General features: G+C 54.0%; 7 protein-coding genes across 7 annotated transcripts; 5 read left to right on the top strand and 2 right to left on the bottom strand.

Moving 5' to 3' along the window:
* Window positions 1-854: 854 nt before the first annotated feature.
* HD553DRAFT_285419 (uncharacterized protein) lies at window positions 855-2,197 on the top strand. The gene is made up of 5 exons (XM_046178227.1): window positions 855-1,127; window positions 1,201-1,647; window positions 1,707-1,773; window positions 1,846-1,925; window positions 2,011-2,197. The coding sequence occupies exons 1-5, from the start codon at window positions 1,066-1,068 to the stop codon at window positions 2,033-2,035; spliced, it is 681 nt and encodes a 226-aa protein (XP_046036016.1). The 5' UTR covers window positions 855-1,065; the 3' UTR covers window positions 2,036-2,197.
* Window positions 2,198-5,261: 3,064 nt separating this feature from the next.
* Window positions 5,262-7,545, top strand: HD553DRAFT_272955 (putative glyoxal oxidase precursor; the record flags this gene model as incomplete). The annotated part of the gene is made up of 4 exons (XM_046177794.1): window positions 5,262-5,437; window positions 5,584-5,807; window positions 5,876-6,259; window positions 6,335-7,545. 4 exons carry the CDS (start codon window positions 5,262-5,264, stop codon window positions 7,543-7,545), a joined length of 1,995 nt encoding a protein of 664 aa, XP_046036015.1.
* Window positions 7,546-8,140: 595 nt separating this feature from the next.
* Window positions 8,141-9,849, top strand: HD553DRAFT_312804 (putative UDP-galactose transporter). Its single transcript, XM_046180141.1, has 6 exons — window positions 8,141-8,253; window positions 8,322-8,386; window positions 8,442-8,869; window positions 8,940-9,130; window positions 9,191-9,714; window positions 9,777-9,849. The coding sequence occupies exons 1-6, from the start codon at window positions 8,240-8,242 to the stop codon at window positions 9,833-9,835; spliced, it is 1,281 nt and encodes a 426-aa protein (XP_046036014.1). The 5' UTR covers window positions 8,141-8,239; the 3' UTR covers window positions 9,836-9,849.
* Window positions 9,850-12,392, bottom strand: HD553DRAFT_285409 (uncharacterized protein). The gene is made up of 6 exons (XM_046178226.1): window positions 11,559-12,392; window positions 11,332-11,495; window positions 11,144-11,265; window positions 10,983-11,077; window positions 10,702-10,915; window positions 9,850-10,644 (listed from the first exon to the last, which is right to left on the bottom strand). The coding sequence occupies exons 1-6, from the start codon at window positions 12,246-12,248 to the stop codon at window positions 9,881-9,883; spliced, it is 2,049 nt and encodes a 682-aa protein (XP_046036013.1). The 5' UTR covers window positions 12,249-12,392; the 3' UTR covers window positions 9,850-9,880.
* Window positions 12,393-13,263: 871 nt separating this feature from the next.
* HD553DRAFT_49108 (uncharacterized protein) lies at window positions 13,264-15,254 on the bottom strand. Its single transcript, XM_046184266.1, has 5 exons — window positions 14,805-15,254; window positions 14,685-14,727; window positions 14,414-14,571; window positions 13,722-14,325; window positions 13,264-13,651 (listed from the first exon to the last, which is right to left on the bottom strand). Exons 1-5 carry the CDS (start codon window positions 15,096-15,098, stop codon window positions 13,602-13,604), a joined length of 1,149 nt encoding a protein of 382 aa, XP_046036012.1. The 5' UTR covers window positions 15,099-15,254; the 3' UTR covers window positions 13,264-13,601.
* Window positions 15,255-16,674: 1,420 nt separating this feature from the next.
* HD553DRAFT_297025 (Nin one binding Zn-ribbon like-domain-containing protein) lies at window positions 16,675-19,041 on the top strand. The gene is made up of 4 exons (XM_046178533.1): window positions 16,675-17,024; window positions 17,105-18,056; window positions 18,145-18,511; window positions 18,611-19,041. Exons 1-4 carry the CDS (start codon window positions 16,736-16,738, stop codon window positions 18,731-18,733), a joined length of 1,731 nt encoding a protein of 576 aa, XP_046036011.1. The 5' UTR covers window positions 16,675-16,735; the 3' UTR covers window positions 18,734-19,041.
* A 1,077-nt stretch (window positions 19,042-20,118) lies between these two features.
* Window positions 20,119-25,893, top strand: HD553DRAFT_48964 (uncharacterized protein). Its single transcript, XM_046184265.1, has 4 exons — window positions 20,119-23,093; window positions 23,163-23,654; window positions 23,721-23,952; window positions 24,014-25,893. The coding sequence occupies exons 1-4, from the start codon at window positions 20,301-20,303 to the stop codon at window positions 25,756-25,758; spliced, it is 5,262 nt and encodes a 1,753-aa protein (XP_046036010.1). The 5' UTR covers window positions 20,119-20,300; the 3' UTR covers window positions 25,759-25,893.
* The last annotated feature ends 130 nt before the right edge of the window (window positions 25,894-26,023 follow it).

Here is a 26,023-nt window from a genome sequence, read left to right as displayed (position 1 = left end):
CCATTGGATTGGTTGTTCCTTCCCTCAGAAGATGACAGTCACGCGCACCACATGTCTTGACTCGAACGCATGAATCACAAAAACGAAACAAGGGCATGCAGTACCCTATTAGACTTTTCTACAAGAGCAAGATCGGAATGGCCGGGTCTCCCCTGGCGAATCCATCTGGGAGAAGGTCTCCGAAATCAAGTTTGGGGAGGAGATGGCAAAGGTGATCCGCTAAAGAGGCAGCATGTAGTCAACGCTGAATCATTTTACATGTACGACTCTACTAGTGTTGTCTGCCATTTGAGGTAACGATCAAGCTCCTGCGCCAGCCCCAGCCTGTGAACAGCAACATGTCCTTGACCTCTGCCAAAAGTTCTGCATTACTAATAACATCATTTCAAGAATGCTGGGAACATTTCAATAACCCTGCGAGGTGTTCTCAAGGGAAAGAGGGTCGGTATTGACGGGCGATCGTGCGATGGCTGTGCTCGACCCTGACAACAGGACACAAATCGTTTGACAGACCGGGGCATTGTTGTTGAAGTGAATGAGGAGATCATCAGACTCTCGTTTATCAACCAATGCGACTACGGGAATCAAGGCAGTGGAACACTGTGTGAATGAGCTGGAGACGATTGTTACCTATTGCACCAGTTCTCGATGTGCATCATAAAACTCAGGGCGGACCATCCTCCCCTGGCCAGTTCTTTCCACGATCGGCTTGCGTAATACTTGTTCCACTGAGCTGAACTCCTTCAATGGTGAGAATATGCATAACGATTGCTAGTAGAACACGTTCTACCGAAGGGTTCTGTTTCTGAAACGTCGACGGGAAAGACCCTCGCAAAGCGGAGAATTTGTTTCCGCTCGAAAGATGACGCCATCCTTTTGTACACCTCATCACCTCATCACGTCTTTCGGATCTTTCGATACTTTCAGACGGCTTGGTAATCCAAAAGGTGATCTATAATTCTATAAGCTATAAACATTGCCTATAGCCTGTAGCTCACACATCGTATACATCAGCCACCTGTGCTTCATCAACGCTCGACTTCCGCACCAGACAGACCTCCTACGATGGCTCTCCAACCCGCATTGGCCTTTACCAAGATTGGACACGGTCCCAACACCCTCGAACTGTACGTGCACAGTCCTGCCTTCTGGTTTTGATTACTGCCGTAGCTGAAGATAGGAGATCTTGTGTCTCGTCAGATGGCTGGATATCCTCTGCCCCTTCAGCAAGAAAATCACACTGGCTATCAACGAGAAACTCGTCCCCGCCCTCCTGGATAGTTCCACCCCCATCTCCAAATCCCTGACACTCCTCATCCGACCTTACCCTCAGCCATGGCACGGTGCCGGTACATTCACCGCCGAGGCCGTCCTAGCTTTTGGCAAATCATCGACTTTTGCCGCTGTCAAGGATCAGGATGAACGAAGCCGATTATGGTGGGCGTTTTTCGTCAAGCTGATGCAGGAGCAAGAACGCTGGTTCGACAACCCGGTCAAGAACAAGACGCCGGAGAATGTCCGAGACGAATTGGCTGGAATCGCGGGAGAAGTGCTCCAAGCGGAGAACGCAGTCAAGGGTCCTGCTAGCAAGGTCGTCGGGGAGATCAGGGATCTTCTCGCTGTCAAACCTTCATCGCCGAATGCCGGGTGAGCCTATTATACAAGGCAAAACGTCGACCTTCTAGCTGAATAGTGTTGATGGGCAGCACGAGCGTCACGGATGAGCTCAAGTACTTCATCAAGCTCGGTCGACAGAATGCTATCCACGTTACTGTGAGTAGCATCATATCAACCTTTATCTTTCATCTGTTCGATCCATCTGACCTCGACTACTATGCGTCCTAGCCTTCTGCGGTCTTCAATGGCTTGTTCGAGTCGTCAGTATCGAGTAGCTGGAGCGATTCAGAGTGGAACGAGTTCTTCAAGTAGGTCAACCTTTTGACCGCCACGGTGTCAAACTACGATAGTATGCTGAATGAGAGATCTTGTCTTGTTCTTGTTTATCTATAGGTCAAAGGGGGTCGCTTCATTTTGAACATCCAACCCGAACGAGGCCATCGCGAGACTGTAGTTATACAAGATAAGATGTTCTTCACGTATCGCCTTGCGATGGAGCCTAGACCCGGCAAGGACCAGCGATGGATGTACTGTATTTTCTATAGAAGATCGACAGACGAGATCAACTCAGCATCAACATTGACTCCCCGGATGGGGAAGGCGATCTCAGGTGGAGTCGCAATCCGCCTGGCATCAGAAACTTTCCCAGTATCCTGCCTTGATGGTATTCTGCTGAGTCGACGGTATGTTCAAATTGAATGCGGCTATACTGTTCGTCGTGCCTTTCAAGGCCTGTCCGGGGCCTGCTGCATCGTGACCAGGTTCGTTGATTCATATGCGCTTTGGCGGCGACAACCCCGAATTGTACCAGCATGAATGGCGAGCATGCGGAAGAGCCTTGAGCTTTCCGCAAAGGTACCTGGGTGTTCACCGATGTGGAGTTATCTTGATGGCTGCAGTAAATACCCTGAGGAATCAAGTCAGTCTACAAAAACTGATGGGCATCCCGAGACGAAAATCCATCTTAAAGCAATACATGTAGCCATTGTTGCTGACGTAGCCATCGACAAGGTCGGAGTGTTTCTTGTGATTACAGGCAACGATAAGAAATTCTTGCGATGTACCTCTCTATGTGTACACCTTCTGGCGAGCTTGGTCTGATAGGAGATTCATTTGCGAATCGATGCATTCAGCCGACCTGGGAATACCTCGTCTTGCCGGCAGCCTCGACGTTGTAAAGATAGATAACTGCTGTCCGTGCTTCATCTATCATAGGAACAGTAAGACATAGTATCGATGCAATGTAAGTGTGCTTAAAATGAGCGCATCAACGTGATATATGGCCCTACTATATGTCCCGTTCCGATAAGTATCATGTGCGCTAGCCAAGACTCGTGCAACCTCAAAATTTACGGCAATCGGCGGAAGTGTGACACCAGACCGTGTGGACAATACAGTCTTTTCTTCAGCCTTTTACACAGAGACTTGGGGTTCCAGCGCTTGGGCTAGACTGCGAAGAGGCATGTTGAACCCAATCTTAGGAGATTGCCAGTGGTTCTGCATTCACTAAAGATATAACGCAAGGCCCTCAGACTCTATGTCAATACATCCCGAAGGAGTCGAGCGGCGATTGAGTGATACAACACAAAACCAGGATGAGGCGTCAGTCATAGCGAGATCAAGAAGGGAGCGCAGGATCGCAGATGAGACAGGGTCGGTTGCCTGCCTCGTTGGAGTTTTTCTTTCTTTCTCTGTTTCGCGGGCGTATGCAGGTGGAGATGACGGCGATGTGCAGAACGAGCTTGCCAGGAGGACTTGCCCAGAGAGATCACATGCCCAATGAAACGACGCTTCGATTGAGCCTCAAGCGTTTTGATTTGGACCGTTCTCATGTCTCGCATTCCATTCTGCCGATCGACGAGTCAACCTTCTGCTGACTGCTGAGCGCTTTGTCGGTATGAACTTCGTAAGCAGTACGCTTTCCGATCTTTGGCCTGTGACTTCTTGATGGCTTCAGCCAAGCGAGGCCAAGCCGGTGAAGTCCAGATTTCCAAGACGAAACAAGGTGGATGACGTGAAACGCGAGCTCTCGATCCCTGTACGTCGCCCTTGGGATCGAGCGGCACGTCGAGAAGCACGGGAACGAGCCGGGTAGAAAGATGGCTTGCTCTGGACCGAGGTGGACACGATGGCTGTGCTGTGTCGTCCGCCTGATGAAGGTACCGGTGGCTTTTGCCGATGAACGCGTGGCACAGCTTCGGTCTCGGTTCATCATCAGGATGCCGAGGTGAAGCCCAGCCAGGCAGAGAAGCAGGAGGCGAGGCTGTGCTGTGTGCCTTCGGGAAATAGAAATAAATACATCCGGGGCTCAATATCGAGACGCGCGTGGATAGAATCGAATCGAAATCGCGTTTCTCGTCACAGCGCATAGCGAAGTGGTAAAATCGCAAGGTCGGTCAAGTCTTGATGCATGATGCACAGTAGTGATGCGAACACGTAAGAGCGCAACGTGTAGAGCCAAGGGAATGGACCAAAGTGGCAGAGTAGCTCGGAATGCTGGGAAGGGTGGAGGAGGCGATTTACCGAGTGTGGGAATGATGCTAATGATGATGATGATGGCGGAATGGACCGGGAACAGCGGGAGGGAAATTAGATCGATTTCACCGCCACCGTCGTCTCTCGCTCTCAATCTCGAGGCTGGGGGTGGGTCGCTGTAGGGGGGTCATGGCTGTGCCGACGTTTACTGTCCGGACGAGAGGCAGTGAAGGCGATCAGAGCAAGAACCCACAAGTAGCAAGTCGGCGAGATTATAGTCGATCGTGTGATATGGTTGTACAAAAAGAGAGACCTTGCCGAACCTTGCTCTTCTCCCTCGAATCATTCCATCCCTACGGTCCGGTCTAGCAACGTATAACGTACCGACCTTCATAATAACAAGAAACGAGAATAGCCAGAACAACACTGCGAACGCGACCGACGCCCGTGTTTCCTCCGTCGGTTTTTCACACGAAAAGCGCCCCCGTCAAACGCAAACAAACGAGAGCACGTAGCACACGCACGTCGTCGTATCATTCGCTCGCCAAGTTCGCCACTACTACTCGCCTAGGATATCGTACATCATCATAATCGACATCGGCATCCATACAAGCCACCTCTACCTCTACCTCTCCCGAGATCGCTCTGATACTATACTACTGCTGCTGTAGTTGCGTCGACGCATCTCCTTTGATTCTCTCGTTGTTTTTGGCCGCGAAGCCGTCCCGTTCCGAGAATAACATCAACCCCCGGCCACACAGCACGGTTGCACGGGACAACTCGCTTCTTCTCCTCTGCTCGTCACAGCTTTTGTCTCGCCATCCCATCAACAACCCCTTCTACTTTTACTACTACTACCACATCGACATCCTCCTCCTCCTCCTTCTTATACCATTCATCATCACGGTAGAGAGTCTTCCCCCACCTCTACCTCTTATAAACACAAACAAAAACACACACACAAAGCACAAACACTACCTCCCTTGTTCTCGATCGACCTCCGCTAGGAAATCGATCAGGACCGCCTCTCTTACAACCCCCACACCTTACACACAAACAATCAACGACTGGACTACATCAACAACCAACTACTGCTCGACGCATCACGCCCCCTTACATCTCAGAGAACCCCTACCCTACTACTCTACCACCTCGCCTCGACAACAACAATGTCGCTCCCCACCATCCTCGTCGCGCTCACCAGCGCTCTCATTCCGTTCACCTCGGCCGTCCCGACCGCCTCTGGATCAGGGTCGCAACAGCAAAAGCGTCAACAGGCCATCACCCCCGAGACCTTCCAGGTCGTTGGGAACAGTGGTGTGTCAGCTCAGATGATGTTCAACCCGTGAGTTTTCATGCCACGATCACTTGGGGGTTTGTTTTGATCAGACGAGATCGAGGTGGCTGATCGAGAGAATTCGACTTTTGTTCCAACTCTGCCTGGTTTCCTACCTTTCCCTGATGTCCTATCCTTTCACTCTCACATCACAGTGGTGTCGGTGACAAGGTCTACATCATCGACAAGACCGAGAACAACCCCCTGACCGTCACCTCGGATTCCGGTCGGACCCACCCCGCTTGGGCCGTATCGTACGACACGATCACCAACGAGGTCCGAGCGATGGACGTCGAGAGTAACCCTTTCTGTGCCGGAGGAATGTCGTTGGGTAACGGATCGTGGGCCGTCTTCGGTGGAAACCAGCCCATCACGACGGGTGAGTCCGGGTTGGGGTAATTTCTCGTGCAACATCCGGGCTGACGTGATCGTTTCATGCTTCGATAGGCGGTGCTGCCGTTGCCGATGAGGGTGTCTACTCAGACACCGATGGAGGTGCTGCCATCCGAGTGCTCGAACCCTGTGCCGACGATTCGTGCGAGTACCGTCAAGGTACTCAAACCTTTATTCGAAAGGACATCGACGCCAACATCGGTGGATACCTGCAGATGACCGGGAACCGATGGTATCCCACCGCCGAGGGATTGGAGGACGGAAGCTTGATCGTCATCGGAGGAGACAACAACGGTGGTTACGTCAACACCGTCTTGCAGGACAACCCGACGTACGAGTTCTTCCCTCCCAAGGGTGACGGTCAGGCCATTCACTTGCAATGGTTGGCCGACAACCTGCCCGTCAACCTGTACCCCTTGACTTGGATGTTGCCTTCAGGTGGGTGACGGTCGGATCGATCATAGAAGCCGAATCTTGCTGACATCTCTCTCATTCCCGTTCTCGGCGTCTCAGGCAAGCTCTTCATGCAGGCCAACTTCAGCACCATCCTGTACGACTGGCACACCCAGGAGACTACCAACCTCCCTTGGATGCCCTACGCCGTCCGAGTCTACCCCGCCTCGGCCGCCTCGACTATGTTGCCCTTGACCCCTGCCAACAATTACACGGCCACCTTGCTCTTCTGCGGAGGAAGCAACCCCTCCGACTGGGGTTCGGACGGTGGTGTCAAGACCAACATCACCGCCGTCACCGCCGATGACTCTTGTGTCAGGATCTCGCCCGACGATGCCAACCCCAAGTACGAGGATGATGACTTCTTGCCCACCGGCCGAACCATGGGTCAATTCGTCTACCTGCCCGACGGTCAGCTCTGGATGGGTAACGGTGCTCACATGGGTACCGCCGGATACGGAGACGAGGGTTGGGGTCTCGGTATGTCTTACGCCAGCGAGCCCATCTACCAGCCCGGTCTCTACAACCCCAACGCTGCCGCCGGTAGCAAGTGGAACTGGAACTTGGCCGCTTCGACCCAGGAGAGGTTGTACCACTCGACCGTCGTCTTGCTCAAGGATGGAAGTCTGTTGATCTCGGGATCCAACCCCAACGCCGATGTCTCTACCAAGCAGTGGGCCACCAGCTACTCTGTCGAGAGGTGGTACCCCAGCTGGTACAACGAGGCCAGGCCCGGTAACCAAGGTTTCCCCGAGACCTTGAGCTACGGCGGTGACTACTGGAGCATGACCTTGAACACTACCGACGAGGCCACCGTCAAGTCCGCCAAGGTCAACGTCATCCGAGGAGGTTTCTCCACCCACGCCATCCAGTTCGGTCAGCGATTCCTCGAGCTCATCACCTCGTACGAGATCGACCAGGAGGCCGGTACCACGACCCTCTACGTCACTCAGATGCCTCCCAACGCCGCCCTCTTCACCCCCGGGCCGGCCATGTTGTTCTTGGTCCTGGACGGCGTCCCATCTCACGGTCAATACGTCATGGTCGGATCCGGTCAGATCGGTGACCAGCCCATCGCCACTGCTGCCACCTTGCCCGCTTCGGGCATCAAGCAGGCCGCTGCCAACACCACGACCAGCGCCGGTGGGGCCGCTGTCACCGGTACCAAGGCCGAGGCGAGCTCGAACACCAACGCTGCTTCTGCTACCGTCGGCTTGCCTTTGGGCTTGTCGATGGTCGCTGGGCTCGTCGCCGTTTGGTTTGCGCTCTAAGCCGCTGGTTCGGTTAGACCGCATCGCATCGGCTCGGTTCTCGGCTCTTCCCTTGTTCATACCCTCGGCATTCTTCTCCCCCACGCATCTACATGGCTACAACAAGCATGTAAAGCTTCACGACGACTCTCACCCCCCTTGGACCTCAGGATCACGAACAATTATATATTCCCCTAGATACTTGTCTCGGTCTTTCCCTCCTTCCCTAGCTTAGATGACGGATGACACAGTGTCCTCGTCTCATCCCCTTTCATCCCGCTCTCGTACCGCCCGCTTGCTCTAGTTTGTCCTCCTTCTGCTGTACGGACCGGTCTTGGGCCTCGTCTCGCTCGAGTGCATGATGGACGATCTTCCCTCGGATCAGTAAAGACCTTGCAAATCCCCCTTAATGATGTTATACATACAGTTGTTTGATCATTTCCTGACGTTTGACCTGGCGCTGTCTGAAGGGGGTGGATGGTATTGTTCCGAGGTGTTGGTTGTCTGTTGATGATTTGCGACTTTCGGTCATCTTTGGATGAATGCGCGTCGCTGATCCCTTTCAAGCTCGAGATAGGTCCCCCTTTCAGACACATTTATCAGATGCCATCCCATCCATCAATCACTTCGAGTTGACCTTGGGCGTTGTGCACCTCCTCTTTCCGCCCATCTCCTGTCGGATCGTTGTTGATCGCTCGGATGCAAGCAAGACGTCATGTCTATACTGAGGTGAGCACTTTCATGAGCTAGACGGAGTTGTCACCGCTTGTAATGACCTAACAGCTAACTTGAAACAGACTGTTCTTCTGCGTTGCCGGGATCTATGCTTCGTATCTACTCTGGGGCATAGCTCAAGAGCGACGTGAGTGCGCTTTTGAGTGCTCGATGTACACACGGAGCTGATTCTTGATTGACAGTGGCTTCGCCGTTCCCCCGGTATCCTCCTCATTCGCCGAGCGACCCCTCGCACCCCGGTCTTCATACCTCGCAAGATCGGTTCCCCTCATCGGCATTTATCACAACATGTCAGGCCTTTGCGTCTTGCACATGTGCGCTGGTTTACTTGATAGTCGAGAGGAGCCGTAAAGGAGGAAAAGGAGGATTCAAGACGTTGGTTGGATGGGAGCAAGAAGCTGTGATCACGGGTGCGAACGGATCTGTTTGCAATGGCTCTAGCGAAGAGAAGACATCAACACCCCTTGCGAGAAAGCAACTGGCGGAGACGAGCTGGACCCGCAGATTGCCGGTCTTGCTACTCAGGGTCGGGATCTGCCAGAGTCTGGCGGCACCCATCGGGTTCATGAGCTTGAGGTATATCAGCTATCCGACCATGGTCCTCGCCAAGGTGAGTCCTGAACAAGCCACGGAACCCTTCTTTGCGGCTGACTTAGGTCATTCTGGCTGACTGTTCGCAGTCCTGCAAGCTTATCCCAGTCCTTCTGCTCAATGTCGTCCTCTACCGACGCAAATTCAAGCCGTACAAATACGTCGTGGTCCTGCTCGTCAGCATCGGGATCTCAATGTTCATGTTCTTCGGCAAAAGCAGCAGGAGCAAGGGCAAAGGAAGTTCGAACAGCTCCTTCGGATTAGCGCTTCTCGGCTTCAAGTGGGCCTCGTTTTCCTTCACTCGATTGTTTCTTGTACTGATATCATCATTACTTCATAGTCTCATTCTGGACGGGCTGACAGCGTCGACCCAGGACGAGCTCTTCGCCCTCTACCCCCGTTTCACCGGCAAACAGCTCATGTTCACCATGTCCTTCTTGACACTCTGTCTCTCTCTGCCCGTCTTGCTGGTTCCACCTGCCTGGCCTTCGCTTGCCATCCATACCATTGCTCGGACGGTCAATCTACCCGAGCTGTTGAGTTTAACCGGAGTGCCCCCTCACATGCAGAACACACCTTCGGAACCGGTCATGTTCCAGTGTTTGCACTTTCTTTCGACACACCCCTCGGCATTCTGGCCGTTGGCTCAATATGCGCTGCTAGGAGGACTCGGTCAACTATTCATCTTCGAGACCATCTCGCACTTTGGCAGTCTCACGCTGGTCATGGTCACGGTCACTAGGAAACTGTTCACCATGTTGTTGAGCGTGTTTGTATTCGGTCACTCGCTGGCGCTCGGCCAGTGGAGCGGTATCGGGGTAGTCTTCGCAGCGATCGGGCTAGAGGCGGGTGTCAAACGATCAGGTTAGTAAAATCGGCAGCGTCGAGTATCCGGGCATCGAGACGCTGAATGAACCACCCGGCAGAGATCATGACCAAAAAGATCGCCGACGAAAAGAAAAAATCGCGCCTAAAAGCATTGTAGTCCTGTATCGGCTTCCATGTCATATCTATTAGATGCGCGACCTCATTATATATTTACCCCTAAGAACAGTAACACCAACCAAACGATCGTGAACAAACCAATGGGGAGGATCCCAATAAACACGATCAGGTCCTGCCATAACCTCCTTCCCGTCCTTCTCTTCTGCAGCTCCCGTTCCTTTCTTGCCAAGAGTATGTCCACCGAGGAGGACCTCTCGTCGATATTTCTCGTTGCTACGCTCGCTTGTGCGCCTAGGCTGCTCGAGGGAAAGACGATGGCGAGGGGACTCGAGATGTAGAAGTTCTTCACAAATAGGATGGCTGGCACCAACCACCCGATGGCGAGAATGCAGATGCCGCCGATAATTTCGAGTTGATCGGCTACCCACCCGCCGATACAGGCAAATGCGAGGATGATAATCCATGCTGCGAACCCGAGCCACCTCTGCGCTTTGGCCCTGCCTTCGCGCTCCACACCGAGGGCTCGTAGCCCGACAGCTCTGGCCTGGGCGACCCATTGGTTTGCTGTCGTCAACGTTAAAGCGATCATGCACAGCCTCGCAAAGTTGAGCGCTCCATCCACCTCGGGCCGTTGCATGATGGCAAAGATCCCAGCGCGCGAGAGACCGACGCCTTCCTCGTGCAGGTTGAAGAGGTAGTACGGCACAAGCGAATACGGCAAGACCATGACTAGCAGCGTGCCTGCCGCGATCAGACAAGGTAAGGGGAACCACGTCCTAGAGGTCCTCACAAGACTGCCGTGAATAGGTAGCGTTTGGACATGGGGAGTGTTGAACAGGATGATGGTAACTATATCATGTGATCGGTTTAGCTTGGTATGCAGCCTCGAGACCATCCAGCACTCACCAAGAGCTGTCCCGGAACTTAGGCTCTCCATGCCGAAGGGTCCGTACCGCGCGGGTGGCTGTTCCGGTACATACGGCGATGACTGTTCCAGAGCCGAAATTTCGACCGTTCGACCGATGACGGTAAATACGACCATGGGCAGGAGAAGAATTAAGAGATCTGGAAGTATTGAGATTCCGGTATGGGGCTTGGCACGGGACGGCAGAGGTAGCATCTGTAAATTGGGAAGGATATGCGCTCAGAAAGAGGGGCCATGCCGGAGGCGATGAATCTATACTGACGAAGAACGAAGATATGATGAGGACGAACCATCTTGACGCCAAGAAATTGGATGAAGATAGAGGTCGAATAAAGGTGAGCCAGATGGGGTGTATCGCTGATATCAAGAGCGGGAGCCGTAAGTACGAGATGGATCACACATCGAAATCCGAAAACTGCTCACTTCTGAGCCAACCTATGCATGTACAAAGGATACCGACTACCTGCAGAGCCCGTCCCGCCCACAGACCATGTTTGCCAGCGGACCTGTGCAGGATGTCTTCGAAATTTGTTACTTTCAGATATCTAGCAGGGCGGAGCAAGTTCGGTAAGTTGGAGGATCGATGCTGAAGCTCAACCGCTTTTTCTCACCTGGAAAGGTAGACAGTGACGACATGTGCGCAAGCTGACAAACCGGTGATAATAGCGATGACCGGGATAAAGACGGCAGCTCCGCCTGGCAGGAAAGAAGCCGGAAGCAGCGGGATCAAGGGGAGAAAGGCCAGCGGATATGACAGGAGTTGAGGTGGCACGAGCTGATAAACAGGATAAAATGTCAGTAAAATAATCAGGCAAGAACGTCGAGTATAGATTCCCACCTGCCACAGCTCCTTGTGTCCTCCTCGAGCGAATTCCTGTTCCGCTTCTCTCCATTTCCGTCGCTTTCGTTTCCGTCCTCCCAGAGGTGCCGACTCCTCGTCCATGCGTATCGAAGCGTTCGTCAAAGGGATATGCTCGCCTTCCTCCAGTTCGTTCCATTCTTCATCTTGCAAGTCTCCATCGTCATCGGAAGGAAGGGTTCCGTCCTCACTGGCAACATCGTCCAGGCTTATGCCTAGCTCCAGCAAAGGGTCGTCAATGCCCATGACAGGGCTACCGTGTAGCGTTCCTCTCGAGCTGGCCGATAGGCGCTCCAAGAATTGCTCATCCTCCGGTCCAGCTGTCCAAGTCTCGGCCACGGTTCCGGTCGACACCTCTTCATCTTCTGCGTCATCGTCACTGGCGATCCAGAACGAACCTTTGGCCTTGGCCTTTCCCGCATATGTCGGTGGTGGAGACACCGAGGAATCCAATAATAGATTCGGTTTAGCTCTAGGCGTAGATGGTCCGCTTGTAGTAGATGCCTCGTCCTCATCTTCCACATCGGAAGTGCCTAGTTGAGGTGATCCGGTAGAAGGTAAAAAGTATGACTCCGAGGACGATGTCAAGGGGGGAGTCCCGTATTCCCCGCTGAGCGCTGACGCAAAAGATGCGATCGTCGAGACAGAGGCTGAACGATTGGGCCTCATGCCTGGCTGTGACTATCCTACTCCTATCAGCCAGTTGCCAGATGAGAATGGTGCAATCCGTTCATCAACTTGTCGAGTTGCGAAGTTGAACATCTAGCTAGCTAACTGCCGCCGCCCAAATATAGGTTAGCTAGGACGACGCAAGCCCCGGAAGCAAAGATCGGGCAACATCTGTAGGTATACGAGTATGCAGAGAAAGGACGTCACGATAGCTAACGGGCATACAACGTTAGTGGAACGTAGTGTATATAGCATAGTGTAGGAGCGGAAACATTCGTGTCATCATCGAGATACCTCAGGCGGTAAAATCGAGGTGGAGGTGTCGTTGGGAAGCCGTTGCTTTCTATGTCGTCATCGGTTTGTTTTGGTCGTATTCCTGAGATTCTATTCCTCAGGGAGCCCTTTGCCTACGGTACGGGATGTGAGTTCCCTATAGGCCGACGAAGGGAGCTTCCGAAGGCGTATCGAACAATCCGCTGGGACTATTGCCGTCGACCCCGTACATCTGGCTGTCTCCACCTTGGAGATCACCCTGATCGCGCCAAAGCTGACCAGACTGGTTAGGATCAAAGTCGGGTCGAAAGGGATTGTCTATCGACAAGAAGGTACATCGCAGTGTGAGTAATATGGTCAAACAAAGGTGAGCAACTCTCGACTCACCAAGCGGACCGACACCATCGATAGGTGTCAAGTTCTGGGTGAACGGCATGATACCCCCGTGGGCATCGCTCTTCAGACCCTGAGCTGCGCCTGCAAACAACTTGGCCTGATACTCAGCCTGATTGGGTGGCTGTTGTGACCGCTCTAGCGGATTTGTGTTTCCAGCTTGAGGGGGTTGCATGAACATGACCGGAGTGGGCGATGGAACCGGTTGTTGTAACGAAGCGGGAGCTTGTTGAGTGTTCATTTCATTCATGTTCTGTTCGAGAGGCATCCCAAAGGCGTTCATATAACTGGTTCCGAGCCATCGCCAGGTGTTCATCCACCCGATCTGCTCGGGTCTAGCGAAAGCCTGAGCGTCGTCGAGAGAATGCCCAGCTCTGCAATGGTTCACTCGGTCAAATTCGACTGGTGACTGAGGATATGTCATTGAGCTCGGGTCGCCGACTGTTGCGCGTCGTCCGTGTGCTGACGAGCTGATAGGCGCCTCGGCATGGTATCGTAGCAGAGCTTCCGAGTACTTGCGTGCCGGATCAATCGGGCGGTGCTGGTTCTGATGCTGTTGACGCGGGTCATGCTGATGCTGGTCATAGAGTCCAGCCGTGAAAGGGGAATGGGGGAGGCCAGCCTGATGCGAGCCATCTGAGAACATGGCCTGGTCCAAGCTCTGTGGATGCAGCTGATGCGAGTTGGCTATAGTGCCATCGAGAGACAGCGCAAAGGTAACGACGTTGGCGGGACCGCTAGAATCAGTCATTTTCGATCCTGTTGGTATTGACGAAGAGCGAGTGGGAGGTTGTGTTTCTCACTCACTCGTGACCCAAGATGGATTGTTGATAGTCTCGGTGAGTTGTTCGACAGGCCTCGACTGCGCGGAAACTGGCGAGGTGATCCCAGATGACGAGATAGCTTTCGGAAAATCTGCAGCTGCGAGTACGGACGTCTGAGAGACGCTTCCGTGACTGGCATTACTGGACTGCCTTCGCTGATATCCCGAAGGGTAGGCAGGACCCGAATTCTCCATCTGCTCGTGATGTTCTGGTCTGATGGAGCGCGAGTGCGGTGAGACCGTACTGGGCAAGCGAGACGAGAGGGGAGCGATTGCAGTGGCAAAAGGGCCAGTATCGGCAGAGCGCCGACGAGTAGTAGCCGACTTGATCTGCGTCTTCTTCTTAGCCTTGTTTTGAATTTTGCTCTTCTTCTGAGCTTCATTGCTCACGGAAGCGAGATCGTTGATGGAAACGAGAACCTCTTCCCCGGCTCCAGGATCATGCTGGCAGGAGCCACTGGGGACTCGTTGTGCATCGGAAGCCTTTACATCAGGTTGATCCGATGCAGTGGAGTTATCGACATTTCCCAAAGCGAGATTGCCAAGAGGGGAAATGCCGGTCAAACCAGGAGCCTTTGCCGCTTTCAGCTGTAGACATCGAGAAGTAGAGTTTGCAGAGATTCAACACGGGATATTCATCTACTCAGAATAAGTGTTCCGGGATAGAACAACTGACAGCGATATTCTCCCTCTGCAACCTCTCCATCATCTCCATCAAAGACTGGTTATGCTTGGTGATGGCTTGGATCTGGCTCGACTTTTCAACGACCTCTGCTTCGAGATCCACAAAGTAGACCTTTTGCCGTTGCCGAAAAGCACGCTGAGCAACTCGGTCTGCGCGGTTGTCCAACGAGACGGGCATGGTAGAGCGAAGACGTGTGTCGTGTCAGTCCGAGTCCCCGAGAGTTCAAGTTCGGTCATGATTGCGCTTGAGGCTCATGACGTACTCTGCTCTTTACGCTTTTGAGATGATTCACCCCTGACCCGAGACTACCGGTCAAATTACCATAATGGAATAAGCTCCTGCGTCTCGTATAGCGGGATGCCAACTACGAGCTCAGACTCACCTTGGTATTCCGTATGGGCCGCGAAGACGCATCAAGTCGACGGGGACTGCTACCGGAAGCGTCCTCGACGAGATGAAGTCCTTTGTCCTGTTCGGCGTTCAGGTCGACATCGTCGAGCCCGTCTGAATCCTCAGGGTTGTCCTTATTGTTTTGGCAGTTTGACGATTCGGCCTTGGCCACCGTGTTGCATCTACGTAGATTCCTGTTGGGCCTCGAGGTAGAGCCTCGGATTCGAGCAGAGCCAGGGAGAATGGTCTCGGAGTCGTGAGAGGCAAAGAAGACTGCCGAGGCCATGATGACGGATCGCCACTCGTACCGGTGGACCTTTGAATTATAGGTGCGGTAACGGTCGTATTGGTTACCGTCCAGGGGATTCGGGGCGTTCGGCGGGCCTCGGGAGTTCGGGAATTGTGACAAGTGAGTTGTGTTCAGACAGTCGAAAAGACGAGCTGAGTACGTTCGGCGCTGGGTAAAGAATTCTCGAGTGTAAAGTCTATATCTATATAAGAAGTGGTGGAACCGTGCAGCAGCGTAGCAGCGTATAGATAGGACAAGGAGGGTTTGGAGACGGACGGAAGGGAGGCGAAAGCGAAGCGATTTATTCCGATGCTCTCGGTTCTTCTTCGAGCGAACACTACGAGCTATAAGCTACGAGCTACAAGCCAACCATGCAAATGTCGAGCTGGTATGACCTGTCGATCTCCATGGCTGGATCCACGCTTCCCTTGCGCTGGAATCCTCGGGGCGGGGCAAGCATCGTGCCTCCTTCACCTTTGCCCGATTTCGAGCACGAATTCTGCACATCGGAATGCAGCCGATGTGGAGAAGAAAGAGACCCCACGAGATTCGTTCCTGTCCTCATTCCAACGATGACGCAAGAGGCTGCGAATGACCCGCTCCAACGAGGCACGTTTCGATTCCAGTGACCACTGGAATCACGCCCGCCTGGAATCACGCCCGCACCGAGCACGACGATCGTCGGGGGCAATCTCACAATCCCACGGTTTCATCTCTTGACCCACTGGGATCCACCAGCGATGCCCGAGATCGCTCACCGTGTACCGTGTGTCGACTTCACATCAAGTCTCGAATAGAGCACAGAACCCTGCTAGCTGCTAGCTCCTAGTTACTTCAGCACTCACATGACTCGATCCCAGCCTCGATAGAGGAGGCTGTCCGTGAGCAGTAGTCTCACGCCTTTATGACTCTCCTGCGTGCAGTGGCGTGGTCGCCTGGTGTCGAACCTGGAATGAACATTTCGAAACACAGGTTGATCGATTACCACCCCGGACGCGCGGCTCGGGTATCGACAGACTTTAGCCTGCTTCCCACCGAACCGCTGATCGTTTCACGATTGCCGTGTGCGCGCCTCGCCCTCGAGAGCCGCATGCGCTCGATGGTGCAGCAGATTTGGAAACACGATGCGCCTCGACTCCCATGTTTCTCTCTTTGGACTAGACTTTTGGCGTAGAATGCGATGACTGAGCATGGCGCCCTTTTGCTACTGAGGCGTGACGATTGCGATGTCCCGCTTCATGTTATCGGATGTCGTCGCCTCGACGTGAAAGCGCAAGGATCCAGGCAGACCAACCGATTCGAATGGGACTCAGTCTGGTCTTGCTGTCCGTCCCGATGCCTGATGAATCGTGGATCATGAATGCTACCCTAATCCGGTAGGAATACATGGCACCTTACGATACCCATCAGGTTGAGAGCGCAAAGATACGCGTCGCCCGTCAACGTCTCGGCGGCGGACCATCGAATATCTGTCGATGTCCGCTCAAAAGTTGTGCGAGTAAATCGGTCACCGCGGCGAAAGGCGATCAGACGATGAGCGTAGCCAAAACGACGATGTTGCCATACCTGAGAAGGCACTTTCTCGAGTCTTTACTTCAGCTATATACATACCGCTCAATGTTGTGCTGTTCATAATGTCGGAACCATCTTCAACACCAGTCCCGGCGGTATCAACCGCCAAGCCCAGCAATACACCTCGCAAACCTCCCTCTACGCCCGTACACACCCTCGTCCTCGATGCTGGTCCTATTCTCTCTCTCACCCCGCTCAGGGGGATGGCGGAACGTTTCGTCGCCCCTCCGCAAGTCATCGCCGAGTTGAGGGATGAGAAAGCCCGACAGTACTGGGACAGGATTCAGGCGGGTCTCATCGAGGGTGTCGAGATCGAGGTCAAGGCGCCTGATGCCATCAGCTTGAGCAAAGGTGGGTTGCGCCGTGTTGTGGGGGGTAGTAACACTCTTTAGGACAATTGTGGCTGACGTGGTCACGAAATGGATCTTCAGTCATTGCATTCGCACAAAAGACCGGAGACTATGCAGTCCTGTCGAAACCGGATTTGGCCGTGCTCGCCTTGACGTACGCCATGGACGCCGAAAAGAAGTCCTCACCCGCATCAACCTCGTCACCTTCGCGTCCGTCTATGCCAACTACGTTAAACCCGGAACAATCAAAAGATAGTACCGAAGAGTCGCAGCCGGCCGGTTCGTCGACTTCTACGATTGCTGCTGGCCCATCGACGGCCCCCAAAGCGAGTCCTTGGGGTGCGGTCAAGAAGCCAGTCGTGGTCGAGCAGTCGGAGCAGGTGGGCAATGAGGATGATGAAGACGCAGACGAGGAGGAGGAGGAGGACGCCTTCCCGGCTCTGCCGACCGGAACCTCTGAGCGTCAAGAGGGAGACGACGAGGCGGACAGGAAAGCCGTCGAAGCTCATCTGGCCGAGATGAACATCACCCCTGCCATACGGTCGGGAGATGGTTCCGCACCTCCTGTACAGACGGAACGGGAGAAACGTATCGAAGAGCTTCGTCGGGAGATGCAGGAGGAGGAAGCTAGGAAGCAGCAGTTCCAGCAGGTATATGCCGAGGATGACGACGAGGACGCCGGTGAGGATGGATGGGACGAGGGCGGGGCAGGAGAATGGATCACCCCGGAGAACGTTACCAAGCACAAGGCCGAGGATCTAGGGTTATTACCTACCACACGCACCGAGGCAGGTCGGTCGGCCGGATCGGGTTCGGCAGTGACCGAGGGGACGACGGGGACCTTGCCCGAGGTGAAGAAGAAGAAGAAGCGGGCGCCCAGGAAACCTCAGGCCCAGGTCGGAGTGGCTTGTTTCACCGGAGACTACGCTGTGCAGAACGTTCTCGTTCAGATGGGGCTCGGGCTAGTAGGGGAAGGTGGGAAACGGATCAAGAGCGTCAAGAGCTGGGTGTTGAGATGTCACGCTTGTTTCAAGTGAGTTGGAGCGGGAGCCCGTTTTCGGGCTTTTCATGTGGCGTAGCCTGCAAATGCTGACAGATTCTCTCCTACTTTGACCACGCAGGCTCTGTAAGGATCCTTCGAAAAAGTTTTGCCCTTCATGTGGTGGCCCAACTCTGATCCGAGCAAGCATAACCACCCACGCCCCTACACCCTCTGAACCTAACCCTCGGGTCGAAGTGCACTTGAAACAAAACTTCCAATACCGTACGCGTGGGACCGTCTACTCGATCCCTTCCCCGAAAATGGGGTCCTCGAAATCGGCGTCCAACGGTAATACATTGATCTTACGGGAAGATCAGAAAGAGTTCCAAAGGGGCGTGAAGAGGGAGGAAGGGCGGAGGTGGAAAGAGGACAAGGAGCTCGAGAGGGCCGTCAAGGCGCAGATGGAGGGCAAGGGGGCGGGCTTGGGGAGTTGGAACGATCCGGATGTGAGTAGCGCGTCTTCTACCTCGTCATAGCGGTTTCTTTGCTCTCTTTTTACTCGATTTCTTGCTGATGCTCCATACTGAATCGTTTGTTACATTCAGTGGCTACCGGAGATCTTGACGACGGGCTCGTCAGGTAAAGGCCGTCGAACGGGGGGAGAAGGGTTACCGACGGTCGGGTATGGCAGGAAGAACCCGAACGAGGCGAGGAGGAGGAAGAAGTAGGGCTGTAGCGGTAGTATATGGGCGCAGTCTCCGGCCAGAGGAGGCTATGTTGCGAATGTGTCATGCGATACGATACTTTGGTTCACGGAGATATGGTCAAGATATGGGCATGAGTGTCGAGGTGGTCATGACCTCGCTTCATTTCGCAAGTCTCACTGCTTTCAGAAGGATTGGCGAGCGGTGCATCTCATGGTTCCTGATCCAGGTAGAGGCTGGTTAGGCCACATCGTTTCGTAAGAACATTTTGATATCGTGACCCGTTCAGCCTGTCAATGCTCTGAAAAGTCGATTGACATGCATACATGCACGATGTGAACTGCGCGATCAAGCGCAGATCGGTATGAATATGCTTCCATTTTACTTCCGAGGGTTGAGCTTCGCAGTAATTAACGGGTGGAGGTTATCCCGGGCGACAGCATGTGAGATGAATACTGCGTGGGATTTGGAGGGACGGGTTTGGGGTTTTGGGGAGGATCGTACGATCGCCCATGATTTACTCGACCTCGTTGCCTCTCTCTGCTCTCTGCCTTTGGTGTCGGCGCTGAGCTGAAACTCTGCTCTCGATCTCGATGAACCGACGCTCGGTATCGAAAACAATTGCCCGCACACAGCCACGAGGAGGGACGGGCCAAGATGCCGAGGGTACGAGACCGGAATCAAAACCTGGCGCTCCAGGGCGAGGCGGAGGAGGGGGATGACCTCTCGTAATTACGGAAGCTATTACATCATCCCATGTTGGTGGTGGCGAGGGATGATCATTCCGGGGGGCGACGCCCCTCTTTGGGAGAGAGACTAGCAGCTAGCAGCTAGCAGCTAGCAGCATTCCCGAGCCAAACGGTAGCTACGATCCCAAGTCCGGACAGGTTTCACTCACACCTCAGGCCACATCACAGCGATAATAATCTGGATCTCGGTTCGATATCACGAGTCTGGTCTTACACAACAGCGATACCCCTTCCTGACCATTCTTATCATCGCGTCGACGGGACGACAACCCTATACAACCTATCCCACCTCGGCTCAACTCGTCATCGGCGGGTTCGGAAAAACAATGTCGATCTAGTTGTCGGTCGTCCATACCGGGGTGATCGGCGACACTACCACCAGCAAGCGACTTTCGAGGAGAAGAGAAGAGAGACAGAGAAGAGCTCAGAATTGGGAGCTTGCAGGCCGTATCTGTTATTGGTCTCCTTCTGGACGTAGGAGGACGTTGCAGTTTGATCCGGATCGGACGCTGTTCTCGAGCAACACAGCGAGCATCTCGTATCGGATCACATCGAACTGTCCGCACGTAGGATTACGGATCTCGTCACCTTTCCTTTCGCTGTCCTTTCATTCCGAATCTCTCGAAACCATCACCATCCGCCAGAAGACGTGAGCACAACCGTACTCGGACTTTCCATTCATTCAGCACAAGCAGACAAGATTCACCGGACACCCAGAACGAGCAAGTCAAAAATAACATCACATAATCCTCACCTGCATCACCGCCACCGTCATCTCTTTCCGCATACACATCCGACAATCTCCAATCTTGAGCAACTAGGACGGAGACAGTAGCTGGACCATGCAACGTCTGTCATCGTACGACCAGGATTTCGAACATCCGTCTTACCAGCTCTACAGGGAATACATGTTTCACCTCCATTCGAATCTCGGTTCTCCAAAAATCGACGTCGATGCTGAGACTGCAACCAAGACCGATGGGATGAACGTTAGCATCAGTGAGGGTGCAATGCGAAGCTCAGGCGGGAACGGCAGTGCAGCTGTTCAGGACAGGGGAGATGGCTCGAAGACGAGTCCGAGGAGATCGTCCGTCGATCATGCGTTGGGCGTCATCTCCCCCGGACACGGGCGCGGACAGGAATCGAAATCGACTTTGGTCTCCGGGTCCGGTACGGGGTTGGCCAGGCGAGGGTCGAGGCAACAACATGCATCCCAATCATCGATGGAAGGAGCCTCTCCAATAGCATCAGGATCGGGATCGGCATCAGGGTTGGGGTTATCCATCTCTCCACCCGTCTCTTTCACAACATCGACATCTCGACGAGCTAGTCTAGCCGGTCCTGCTGTCCTAGGAATGAGTTTCAGCCCTACAAGTCCGTCCAGGTCGAAAGCGATCTTGGGCTCTGCCTCGGCGTCAACATCTGGATCTCACTATCAACTCCGGAGATTGAGCGTCTCCTCTTCTTCGGGAGATGGACATACGGGCGGGTCCATAGATCAGCCTGGACATGGAGGACGAGACGGAACAGGGTCGAATGTGATCACGACTACGAGTTCGGTTTCCCCTATCTTCGGGCTAGGCACAATGCTGAACAAGTCGACCACCCGATTGTTGGGATCGGATATCTCACCGAAACCGGCACAAGCGCATTATGGCCTCAGACGGTTGAGCAGAGATGCAACTGCGGATACAGGAGGGTCTGGATCCGAGATGGAAGAGCTCGAACGCAGACGGGCTGGGACTGGGTGGGCGCATCATGCGGATAATCAGTTTACGCTTGGTCTGCCTGCTTTCCCTGTAGCTTCTGGATCTGGTTCCGGGTCAAATTCAAATTCGGGCTCGGGAGGGTACAACTCGACGACGGGTGCTACGAATGGTTCTGATTCCGATCCAAAGAGTGGAGTTTCGACGCCTACGCGCCCTGTTCACCAATACGCTGACGGTCCAGACCAAAATCCGATCCACGTTCAGGGCAGGCCCAATCGATCGAATTCCGCTGCGACGCCTACCGGGTCTAGCACGACCGGACGGACACGGCCTGTCATTTCCCCGCTCATCATCCCTGATCAACCCGTTTTTTCTTCTTATCCCGTCATTTCGGGTCGGACGAGCTCCTTGACGACTGACGAGGACGAGCTGGATATGGACACGCCGACACGGTGGAAAGCTAGCCCGATCGCACGATCGGTGGATACGGGAGGAAGCAGGACTAAAGGTCGACGCCGGGTTTCCACCAGTGCAGGGGTTGCAGGGTATTCCATCTCGGAACGAGGACATGGACAGGGACAGGGACATCCGATGGCGACATCGAGGTACAAACGGAGGTCCCCGTCTTTGCATGTCTTGCCTACTGACAATAATCCAAGCAATGCGGTGGGCGAGAATCCTCTGGCACATACGTGGGGCAGGAAGACGTTTGTCGAAGGGACCCAGATGGAGCCGTTGGCGTCATCATCGTCGACTTCGTATAGGAAACGAAGGGCGACGATGAGCGCCGGTCCGCACGATTTCGTCTTTGGGACACTGGGGAATGAATTGAAACAAGGTCAATTACCTCCGGGCGCTATGCCTGCAGTGGATCCTGCTAGGCAGTCCGAATTCTTCCAACGTTCGCCTGTGGACGGTCGACAGCGGGCCTGGGTTGAAGGAGAACCTCCATCAAAACGTATCATGCCGCCCAGAAGGACGTCCAGTCTGGAAATCAAGGATCGGCCGGGGAAGACCGATCTTACATGGTACACCCCTGATCATAAAAAGACGGAAAAGCCGACGAAGCAGCCTTTCATCTATGTACCGGCATCCGACGTGAACTTTACCCTGCATGCCATACCAGGCGGAGTCATGGGCCAGGGTCGACCTCTAGTGTCACCTGCGCTCAGCAACAAGTCTCACGCGAGTCGGTCAGGAGTCGACTTTTTCAGCAGCAGACCTATAGCGGGAACGAGCATTCTCGGCCTGGATGAAGAGGGCCTATCGACCTTTACGCTCCGGGCAGAGCGACCGTCTGGATCATCCGTCACGCATTCCAAAGAGGAATACCCGGTCGCCCCGCCGGAAAGTGGGTCTAAAGAGCACGCTGTCGGGACTAGCTACGATGAGGATCATGATCAGATCCCTTCCCTCACCGGGACATCGTCGGGTGCAGGTACAGCCGAGGTCATGCTCTCGTCCGCTTCAACTTCGCTTTCGAGGAGTACCAAGAATGCCAAGGACGGCAACGACAAGCAGGAGCCTATCATCGCCAATTCGAACGACCCGGCAGAGGACATGAACGGCCTGACAAAGGCTCTACAGGACAGGTTGGCCATCCGTGTCGCCCGTTCTGATCGGAGAAAGTATCAGCTAGTCGAACTGGTCGAGACCGAAGTCGCCTATACCAGCCACCTGCGCGACCTGGTCGAGATCTTTCTTCCGCAGCTGGCTGCGCTCTCCTGCATCACCGAGTCTGATCACAAGCTCATCTCACGGAATCTCGGTGACATGCTCTACTTCCACGAGCAGTTTTCGGCCCGCATGGTGGAGGTGCTGAAGGAAGAACACTTGGGCACAGAAGCGGACCTACCTACGCCAGTGGATGAGCCCGCGCGGACGGAGCGGATGATACGCAAAGTGTCTGCCGTCTTTATTGAGGATGTAAGCACAAGATCCGAACGCCAGAATCCAATTTCTGTGTAGCTGATCTGATACGTGCGGATCCTGCAGGCTTCTGGACTCGAAATCTACAACCAATATTGCGCAGGCACCGCTGCTGCAATGGATATTATACGCGCTGTGCATCATCGACCCGAATGGCACGCTTTCGAGAAACGGTGCCGTATCGTTGCAGCCACGAGGGCCCACAAGACGCTTTATAGCATGCTAAAGGAAGAGCCCAGTTTCGTCGCGACTACGGTCCCTCCCGCGACAATCAGCTCGATGCCCTCTCGACTCTACCTTCGAGATCTGCTCATCTTGCCAGTCCAGCGGATCTGTCGCTATCCTCTTGTACTGCACTCGCTCAACGCTAGCGGGGGAACTCCTTCGCCAACGCTCGAAGACAAGATCGATTTCACGAGGAGCTATGATGTAGGTGTCGATCCTTCTAGGGCCTTAGCCGTGGCGAAGATGGCCGCAGCCAGGGCAGACGAGGCCAATCGGCGCAGTATCATGGTATCCAGGACCAAGAACATTGCAAAGCGTCTAGAATATCACCCTGTAGGTTGATTTGTGGACCCTTTCATTTCGTCGACTGCTGAGCTAATATTGTCACCTTTGTGTCAGGTCGTCAACAAATCGCTTTTGGCAGGACTGGGCCCTTGCTTGCTAGCGGGAGCGCTGGAAGTACTATATCACCATCCGACCTTGGCTCCCATGCATCCACCCATAGACATCAAGTACCAAGGCGCGTTTGTCTACAACGGCTTTATGCTTCTGGTCAAGGTAAAAAAAACCAGCTACGAGATAAAGCATTACTTGCCCCTGGAAATGTTCGAGTTGATAGACGTCGACGAAGGTGAGATCCTCTGTTGCAGCTATTATGCACGTGACGCGACTCTGACCCGCTTGATCACTAGGATTCTTGCCTTATTCAATCAGGCTGGTTTTTCTCGATCATCAATTCGAGCTTGCCACTACTTGTCAACAGGAAAAGGATGTATGGGCGACAGCGCTGTGCGCGGCACGCAACGAGGCGGGGGTGTTGCCTTTCGATCTGCCTTGCAGCATCCTTCTGCGCACAGACAAGAAACGCCGCGGTTCCGTGGTGACACCCGTCGAGATGCTAGCGACACCACTCAAGAGAAACTCCATAGCCTTGTTCGATTCTGTAGAAGCCTCGCCGTCAACGCCAATCAACCGATCCATGGATCGTGAAACATCTCCGGCCGATCGACAGGAAATCCCCTTTCCGGCATCTCCCGTGACCCCGGCCACTCCGCTCCGGCGCCAACCCGTGGCAATCGGCGCTACGTCACCAGATTTCTTTTTGGCCAAGGTTTCCTCCTGGCAGCGTGCGGTCATCGACGACTACCTCATCTTCAGCGAAGAGATCAGCTTGGCAAGGATGAGCAGCGATCAACCAAAGACTATGCCCTCACCGAGCGCGAATTCTGGGCCCATGCGCAACCGATTGTCGATGCGGGGGGCGTCTGTATTGAAGCGTCGGCGAAGCTACGTCGACGTGAAAGGGTTCGGGCACGCCCGGACGGTGTCGACCAGTAGCCAAAAGGAAGACAACCGGATCTCGTCGTATACGACGGTGTCTGGCAAGAGGTCTTCTCTGGCAGGTAGTATCAAGCGGGGTCTTTCGTTGTCTTCTCACGACGGTCAACAAGATCCTTGGGCATCGACTCCCATGTTGATTAGCGGAACCAGTTTGTCATCCCCGGTAGTATCGACCGCACCAATAACGGTCCCATCGAGCCCTGTGGCCACCACGGCTACTGCGGTGCCGAACAACACGATCAGCAGAGAACCGTCCGGGACCTATCCTTCTCGTGAGGACGCCGGAGCACAGCGACACGTTCGCTCGCAGTCTCAAGGTCTTCCTACTCAGGGAGCTTTCATACCATCACAAAGCAATCGTCAGGTCTTGCCACGCAAACAATCGCTTACCCGGCTGAGCTCCCTTTTTGGTCGACCCAAACCGTCGGAGAGAGCGCACTCTCTGCCGAGCAGCCCGTCCGTGCCGAGGTTGCCGGATCACAGCCCCCATGACGATATGACCCCTAACGATCACGAGAGCCCTGCTGAAGGATACTTTGAGTCCAGGCATCATCACCACGGGGTATACGCTTCAGGTGCTGGCTTTTCCAACATTCGTCCATCGAATCCCCCACAACAACCTTCGTTAATAAAGAGGTCCATGTCATTCGTCAAGCTTGCTTCCAAGGGGAAGGGAACCAGCTCGAACCCGAACAGCGAGTATGGCGGGTATGACAGCCGGAGGAATTCGGTTGAGACCGACCCGCTGACCTCTTCCGTCTATTCGACTCCATCTGCCGAACCCCGTGGATTGGAATCGGTACCCGGCTCGCCAAGCGGTGTTGTACCTGGACTTCCCATCGACGAGGTGGTCGTGAACGATTTCGGAGCTCCGGTCGGTCAGACATCGGATGCACGTCGCTCTCGATCGAATACTTCGTCAGATTACGGTACAGACACCTCGTCTGTACCCAAGCCGGACACAACAGCTCGTCGCCTAGAGCCGAGTAGAGATTCTGATAGCGCAAAACCCAATCCGCCCAAGAGGCGTCGTAGCGTCAGGTTCTTCAGTATCAAGGGACTGACTTCAATTACCGGCAACAATGGACAATCATAGATAATCTTGCTCCAATTCGCTAAATCACTATAATTTACCCAAGACCCGATTTTCGAGCATTGTCGACGAGCATTACCATGTAGCTACAAACACGAAACCTCATGTATCCTCGATGACCAGCATGTTTCCCCCCTCGCACAATTCCTGATCTTTCATGCACAGTCGGTACAGCCATGGCATCTTCATTCGTCATTATAGCAAGCCGTTTCGTTGTTGGTTTTAATGTACAACATATGCATTCGTTCTTTGCGCATGCATGCATGTC

This window comes from Filobasidium floriforme (genome assembly GCF_021052385.1).
Source record: "Filobasidium floriforme strain CBS 6241 chromosome Unknown HD553scaffold_13, whole genome shotgun sequence".
Classification (NCBI taxonomy): Eukaryota; Fungi; Basidiomycota; class Tremellomycetes; order Filobasidiales; family Filobasidiaceae; genus Filobasidium; species Filobasidium floriforme.
This window is presented reverse-complemented; position numbering and strand designations above follow the sequence as displayed.